This window comes from Melospiza melodia, chromosome 11, assembly GCF_035770615.1.
Source record: "Melospiza melodia melodia isolate bMelMel2 chromosome 11, bMelMel2.pri, whole genome shotgun sequence".
In the NCBI taxonomy this organism is placed as follows: Eukaryota; Metazoa; Chordata; class Aves; order Passeriformes; family Passerellidae; genus Melospiza; species Melospiza melodia.
In genome coordinates this window covers 15,226,447-15,234,870 of record NC_086204.1, presented here as the reverse complement: position 1 = coordinate 15,234,870, position 8,424 = coordinate 15,226,447, and the positions used below count along the sequence as shown (strand labels likewise).

Here is an 8,424-nt window from a genome sequence, read left to right as displayed (position 1 = left end):
TGCATACATGACATTTTCAACAGGAATAAGAATCACTCAGCTAATTCAAGTCAGAAGTGGCAATTTCCACAGGCTGTACTTGGAGGTACATATCCACTGGTAGGATATGTGGAAATTTGGCAGAAATACTGAAACAAGTTAGGAGCTGCAGAAATCAGTAATCGGGAATTTGTCACCTACATGCTTAAAGATTTAAATTAGATTACACCTAGGCAGATAGTTATAAATATTATTGAGATGCTTATAATATGCTGTTTCCATACAGTCCTTATCATTCTTTGAGTGTTTGTTAGCTCCTAGTCGTGCTGTTTCTTTCTTAAAACACATTCAAAATAAAGGGAAATGCCTAATGGGACCAGCAGGTGCATTCAGCAGAACACTTCCACACTTTTTTTGCAATTTTAAACAACTACACTGCTTCTTGTAGGTAGCAAGCCAATTAACATACACACTGCTTATCAGTACCAAACTTCTGCATCACTACTTTTTATTTAATAGAACAGTTGTAAACATTTCTAAAAGAAGTCTTAAAGATTGCCTAATTACATAAGATGGCAATAACAGAACATTCTTGACTCTAGAATGTGTCTGCAAGTGCACATAAATGTGCATATGACAACAGTAGGATATCTTGTTCTGTTCAAGAAGCTCAGGCTGTTCGACCAGATCTCAGTTTTCAGGAGCCTGGAAGCAGATTGCTCAGCTCAGCTCTTACTGCTCTGCTCAATCACAGCTATTTGGTGGTGGCACCAATTGTTTATTTCCTAAATAGCTCCGTAATATAAACTCTAAGAGGACTGAACGTATGTGCACTGCTCTGTGTATTTATTAAAACTAAGACATGAATAATTCTTCACCTCATTTGAACCTAGCTAGAGCCAATGCAAGTAACTATGTGGTAACCAAGGGCTGTAGCTTGGACGGGACTAAACAGTAAATGCTGCAACCTTGTTAAATCATGAAAAATTTATTTTCATTACATATACATGAAGGTAAAAGATTTCAGTCAATAGTGTTTTGAACAAGCATTTCTGACATGAGCCTGTTAGTGTAGCTAGGCTGAAACTTAATGCAAAGTTAGTGTTTTGCCTTTATTTAGTAATTCACTTTTAGTGTGTATATACAGAATTCATTTTCCTGTTAGAATACCAGAGACAGTAATATCGCAACATTTACATTCCTCATATAAAATGGAGTAATGTACATTTTCAGCTTGGTGTAGATACATAAATATGTACAAAATAAACATTATTGTAATTAACATATTCAGACCATTTATTATTTAGCAACATCAAAAGCAGATGCACATAGATTTAAGTGAAAATGGTGAAAAACACCTTTATGACATTAGTGACCATTATTTGCATATATGAAGTAGTACAGATAAAGGCTTGCCTTTCAAGCCTTCTGTGGGCATCCAATAACTTTAGTAAAAAACCAAAACTAATTGAGAAGCATAAGATAATTATATATATATGTGTGTCATGATCAGATGGTTTACTAGGGTCCATCTTGATCACAAAAGGATAACAATGTAAAACATACACATTTGTTCAGAGCATAAAATATTGCACAAAAGCAATTTCTTTTGAGGAAAATAATTCCTGTGTTTGTGAACAGCAAAACTGCTTCTTACACATTAAAGAAATAATATATTTGCAGTTTCTAAACCAAAGAACATTCAGTAATACTGTCAAAACTGTCATCCATCAACTTCTTCCCAGCCTATTTTATGGCAATGGTATGTCATTAGGAAGATTTGGCAAAGAGAGAAGGCAGATAGACAGTACTTGTATATATTTATCACAGGCCAGACCAACTGCTGGATGGTTTCAGTTCCCTCAGACTTTCAGCCTTAAAGAAATATGGAAGTCTTCAGTGCTAGTCACAGTGATAATCACACAGTAGTAGAGTAAGATTCTGTTCTTCTCTGCTTGGAAACCATCTTGTCTGAATTCCCAGTCTGAAGGGCACTTTCCTCAGTATCACTGTCACTGCTGTCTACAAGTGTGTGATCCAAAGACATCTGACCAGTCCTCCTGGGAAGATGAAAGTTCACCCCACTCTCCTGTATGGAGTTAGTTAGAAAATCTTCATCAGAAGAATGAAATGATTCATCATCTCCGGTGAAATGGTTGACAATGTGAATCCCATCAAAAGTGGGTTGGTCTGAGAAGCTTCTCTGGCCTTTTAGACATTTGATCTGTTAGAAAAAGTCGAAGTTGACAGTTAATCACAGCTCAAGAGTCCAGCAATAAAAAACCCAAACAACAAAAACCAAACGAAAAAACCAAGTGTATTATCAAGAAATGCCTCATTGAACTCTTACTGGATAAAATGAAAGACCAGAAAGTAGCACATTTGATGATCACTTCAAGTATTTCAGTTCTAAGGCTTAATAATCAAGGTACCTAGAATCAGTAATGAGAGATTCTGCTTTTACTGCATCTTTAATATCCCCACAAGGATGGCTTCTGTCTTCTAGAGCGGCCTATTTGTTTCAACAGCACTTTTGTCCTTAACATTTTACTTTATAGCTCCATTCTATCTCATACTGCCTGATTTCTTACTTGAGAAAGCACCCCCTTCAATGAACGGGCTCCCAAGTAAATACTGCCAGCTTCTCAGAGTCACAGAAAAAAATCCCCAAGAGGATGTTTAGTTCAGTCTACATTGTAACATTAAGTATCTTAATTATCTAATTCAGATCCTATGACATTTCGCATCAAATAGTATGAGAGAAACATCTCTGTACAGCATAAAGAGATTGTAGTTGCAATTTTAAGAGAATGTCAAACAAGACAGAAATTGTTACCTGACCACAGACAGATAATATTTTAATTCAATGTGCTGCAGAGTGATAGACAATTTCAACCATGCATTCAAACTATTCAAAACTAAGACCCAAAGCACTAAAGTTTGGCAAGTCTCCTATTAATTTAATGAAAAATAACTGCAATTCATGGAAGACATTCTGGAGGTTGATTGTTTTTGTGGTGTTTTGGTTTGCTTGATCTAGAATTTAATTTTTGTTAGCTTTTAGTAGAAGATACCTCAGGATCAGTTTGACAGTCAGATATTAAGCTAAAAAATCCTGAGGATGCAGATAAATATTAAAAACAGATTATAGAGCCTTCCTGATGTCACTCTAAAAGCTTAAAAGATGCACCTAGTGCTAATTTGGAAGCGGCTTTTTACAGCAAGAGACCTGGAGAATAGAAGGAATAAAATGCTGAAGCATTTCTTTACCAAAATCTGTTTGATGTTTCAGAAATCTGAGGCAATATTCACTTTGATAAGTAAGAAGTGCTTGTATGTCCTTGGTATTGACACCAATAGGAGATTTTTACCTGTCTGTTTGGGGAAGAAGACATCTCTGTACTTACCATGAGCTTGTGCAGAAGATGAGAATAAAAAAGGAGTTGAAAAAAGATCACAAGAGTCATAATCATGCTAGAAGCCATGAAATTGCACGTTAGCACGTAAAAACTCCAACTTTTGATGTTATAGTAAAAAATCCCTGTTAGGAATACGGGAACATGATGTAGATCTAAACCTTTGTGGTTACTGTGCATACTAACATTAGTTTTTTGCATTTTCTTCACATACACATAGGCTGCAGTTGTTTCATGAGGATTTTGTATAAAGACAAGAAAAATAGAGCTCCACACTTGTACAGCATAACTCATGATGCAAGCAAAACCAGCTTATATCAAATATAAATATATCTGGAATAGATAATTTTTACTAGCTTATATATCTAGATGCAGAAAGCCTGGTACAGAAATTCTTGTGTTATTTAGAAATATTATTCCTGAAAATATCCTGCAATATGATCAGATTAGCTATCACATGAATTTTCCAAAACAGGTATCAATTTTAGTCACTAGGAAAATAAAACACAGAAACCCAACAATTTCTCTCCACCCTTACCACAGGAAAAAAAAGAACTGCTGTACAAGTGACTACGAACTTCATATTAGAGAAAGAAATTATATGCTTTTAGGTCTGTACAGTTAAGCTCTTGGTTCACCTGAAATTATAAAGCTGATACTCAATGTTAGTTGTTTGGAACACTCAGCCAAGCCAATGACCTCAACTGTTTTTGTGAAGACTTAAACATGATACCTTTAGATGAAGTTATTTAGGTAACATGACAAAATCATGGTTTCACAGTTTAGGCAGCAACTGTTCCAAATGGCAGTCTGTGGAAAATGCTGGTGGTGAAGATAATCACGAATAGACACAGCCTTTGCCAGTTCCTAAAGGGAGGCTCAGAAAACACTGTGTTATCTTTGTGCATCCTTTTGTTAGAATAACAAATCTCTGACTTTCCAGAAACACTTTTGATCTGCAGCTTTACACTTGGCTGCCTTTTTTCTTAAGCACTCCTCACATGTAAGGGGAAACAGATCGCTGTGAAGAAACATAACACACTGCAGAGACTACACACTACACATTTATCAATGGGCACAGAGCTCCAGAATTTCTGTCTGCTCCAGAAATGGCCACCTCAGCCAGAACACTGTGCCATAGACCTTGCTTGTATTCTGAGGATCAGCAGGCTGGAGAGCAGCACTGCTGAAGAGGACAATGGGGCCTGACACAAGGAAGGCAAACTCAAACCCACACCATCCCTGGGCAGCGAGGAAGGTAACAGCCTGCTAGGCTGCACTGACAGGGGCAAGTGTACTGTCATAGCTGAAAATTGTTCAGCGCCCCTTCAACCTAATATTTGTTCAGGAGCATTTCTGAAGGAGCTTGATTATTTGGAATTTTTACTGCAACAGGAATGCTTAGTGTGGCTTCTCAGAATATTTGAAACAATTTGCAGACAGCCTGCACTCCAATGCAATTAAATAAAAGCGGATAATGCAGCATAAAGCTCTACAATTGAAGTTTCCTAAAATTAAGTTTTGTACTCTCATATAATTTTACAGTCTAGCAAGTGAGGCTCTACACCTCTAAAAGAAAAAGCAGTATCTTTTTTCAAGGGAGGAACTTTACTGTACTATTGGCTCAGGGCAATGGTCCATCAGCCCAATATGGTGTCTCCAACAGTGACAGCAGGACGTTCACATTACCAAGCCTCCATTCACTTGCCAGAAGCTGTTGTAGCAAATAGGAGTGAAATCCCTTTCTAGCTGCTCTGGCGTACATTTAGAGATCAGCTGTCTCTGACTGATCATAAATTTGCTGTCTACCTCCACATCTCCTGTGGCAGCAAATTCCAGAAATTCCTTTTTTTGTTATAAATTAATCTACTTATTTTAGTAAGTGCCCCCAGACTCTAATAATGCAGGAACAAATGGTGAAAAGCAGTTCCGTGGTCATTATTCTGAAACTTTAATCATAGAGTTTTCTCTCTAGAACAGATGCGTCCCAATCCACTTTAGCTTCTCATAAACAGGTGTTAATCAAGACAACTATCATTCAGTTCCCTTTAACTTTCCTACAGACCTTCTTTAAATTCTCTACATCCATCCAGATGCCAAGTGGCAATACAACTCCCTTTATTTGGTTTTTAATATACTTCCTATTAATGCCCAATGTTGCCTTGTCTGGTTTGGCTGGTGCTGCGTGCTAAGCCAGTGTCAGAGGACTCAATACCAACTGAAAACATCTTTCCTGATTTGTAACTACCACTTCTATGTTTGCCATTGTGTAGGTATGGCTTAGATTTTGCAATAAGTGAACAACCAGCTTATCCACACTGAAACTAATTGGTCAGCTCTTTAAGACAGACTTGAGATTCTTGTTGTCAGTGTCTTATTCGAACATGGGAAAAGAGCTTAAGGTAGGAACGAAAGCATTAGGCGAAGATCTTGCCACTCATCTAGCCAAGCATATTGAGACAATGGGGAATCCAACTAAGAGCTTGGAATGCAGGATGTGTGGATCCAACTCAAACACTCCCCCCACAGCCTAGTTCTACTCTATACCTATCCCTTAAGGAACTACAGCCATGTTTAACAAAGTGTGGACCTGCACCCCAGGGTCTCTCAGTTTCTCTTCTCTTTTATACAGTCGATATTGGTTAAAGGCTTTCAGTTTTGGGTCTGGCCTTCCTTCATGTGAAGGGAACTTGATCTCTGTCACTCCAACAAGTAACATTTAAAGGAACCTGTTTTTTACTGCTTCAGTTTGCAAGAATCTCAAATCTGATCTCTAAAGAAAAAAAAGAAAAACAACAACCAATAAAAAACCAGGTCTGGTAAACCCCATGTGTTTTGCTTTTAATTCTCAAATCCAGGTCATATTGTCTAGATGACTGCAACTTCAACCCAGTTAGTTTTTACTACAACACATTCACAAGGTCTTTAGCAAATTTCAAAAGGTTAATAACATTATGTGATCAAAAAATATGTCATCATTATCCCTTCAAAAGCCAGCTGAATCAACAACAAAATTTTAATAATGTGCACATTTATATATCTTCTTGTGTCTAAAGAATTCAGCATTTGAAAGACAAACTGTTATGTCTACTGGGCAAAATATGAAAAAACTGTACATACTCTTAACAGGTAACAGTGTACTTCCACAAATACAGAAGAGCTGAAAAAAGGCTAACAATCAGATCCTTGAACCTTAAAATAAACTTTCTTACCTGATGCTGACTGCCTCATCAAGCCAGGCATGAAGGAGAAACAGTAAAGAGAAATTTAGAAGTTTTAAACAATTCAAAAGGTGTTCCATATTAAATCATAGAATCAAGTTTGAAGGGTGATAGTCAGTTGCAAGCAAGTTATATTTCTACGTCCCTCTGGGTTTTTTGACTAGGGAACATAGGTTAAACTTTCAAGTGGGACTTTGTGAAACAGTTTGACTTAAGTTCTGGGAGACATTTTTATGTTGTAACCTGTGAGGTTTTAAGCTAGGAGTTCAGTGGTGAAAAGTGGAACTAAAATGCTACTGTCTGCTCCTTTTAAAAGGCTTCAACCAGTAATTAATTATTTTAATTTACTCAATTCCAAAGTAATAAAGACAGGTTTTAACAAAGCTTGCCAATGAGTATTAAATCTAGTCACAGTAAGATAACCATGAAATACACAAGTGAGATGGAAATGTGACCACTGCCTTGGGTGAATAAAAATGATTTTGGCAGAAGGCAGTATATCAATTTAAATGTTTATTTAAAGAATAAAGATCCTGAATTCTCAGTGCTTTTACTTGCAAGAAGAGGAATCTAAAAATCAGATTTCCCTCTTTATGTGTTCTAACCTTAGTAACATTTGAAAGTCTTCATAAGATTTCCTACTTAAAACCCAAACATGATTCAAAAGAAAACTAGAATGCTGCTGAAAATATGATCTAACCACATTTAGCTGAAGAAACAAGTCATAAGGATTTTCAAATACCTTTCCTCTAATTCAGAAAATTATTGTCAACTTGACACCATGAAAATAGAGATTTAGAAAATTACAAGTCAATTAAAAATCAGTTATGATCTATTAAATTTAAATCACATCTATTAAATTCATGTTAAATCACATTTAACATGAATAAAAGCAAATTAATTGGAATTCTTAAAAATTCCTGAGACTGTCCACAGCATCTAATGGGATCCCTTATCCTATTTAACAGCTGACTGCTATTTAGTGATGACTCTCCTACTGTAACAAGATTACTGCAGTTTAAGGCACAGAATAGTACACTATCACCTCATTTAAAAAACTCCCACTAACTTCTTCTGGAAAAATGCTTATCACAGCAAATCAAGTAAGTGAAGCATCTCCAACAGAATTAGTAGGAAATACACTGCCATTAATGACAAATATCAGTCCAGACAAATATTCCATCCAGCAGGTATTACAACGCAGCAGCCATTCTTCCCCTGTACGCAGCGCTGGTTAGGCTGCACTTCAAGTGCTGTTTTCAGACCTGGGCCCCTCAGTTTAGGAGGGATGTTGAGATGCTCACACACATCCAGAGAAGTTAACAAGCCTGGTGAAAGCTCTAGAACACAAGCCCTGTGAGGAGCAGCTATGGGCACTGGGGTTGTTCAGCCTGGACAGGAGGAGGCTTATCACTCTCAACAACTACCTGAAAGGAGCTTATAGCAAGACAGGGGTCTTCTCCAGGCAACCAGCAACAGGACAAGAGGACAAAGTCTTAAGCTGTGCCAGGGGAAGTTCAGGCTGGACATTAGGAAAAACATTTCACTCAGAAAGAGTGTGTGGGGATTGGAAAGGGCTGCCCAGGGAGGTGGCAGAGGCACTGTCTCTGGAGGGGTTTAAGACTGGATGCAGCAGTTAGCACCACGGTCTAGTGGTGGTGTTATGGGTGTGATAAGGTGGTGTTAGGACATAGACTGGACTCAATGATCTCAAAGGTCTTTTTCAACCTAGTTAATTCTGTGATTTTTGGAGTTTATGAACTGATTCAATCTAATATAGCTGCAGCATCATTTATCTACTTCTCATT

The 8,424-nt window shown here is 37.3% G+C and overlaps 1 protein-coding gene across 8 annotated transcripts in view; it reads right to left on the bottom strand.

Annotated features, from left to right (window-relative positions):
* Positions 1-948: 948 nt before the first annotated feature.
* The window catches only part of EVI5 (ecotropic viral integration site 5), a 70,856-nt gene continuing 63,380 nt past the window's right edge, over positions 949-8,424 (bottom strand). For 7 of the 8 annotated variants that reach the window (XM_063165708.1, XM_063165707.1, XM_063165706.1 and 4 more), the window contains one exon: positions 949-2,203. In XM_063165708.1, the coding sequence (XP_063021778.1) occupies positions 1,898-2,203 (306 nt within the window). In that variant the 3' untranslated portion in view covers positions 949-1,897. The other variant, XM_063165714.1, reaches the window with a different exon arrangement.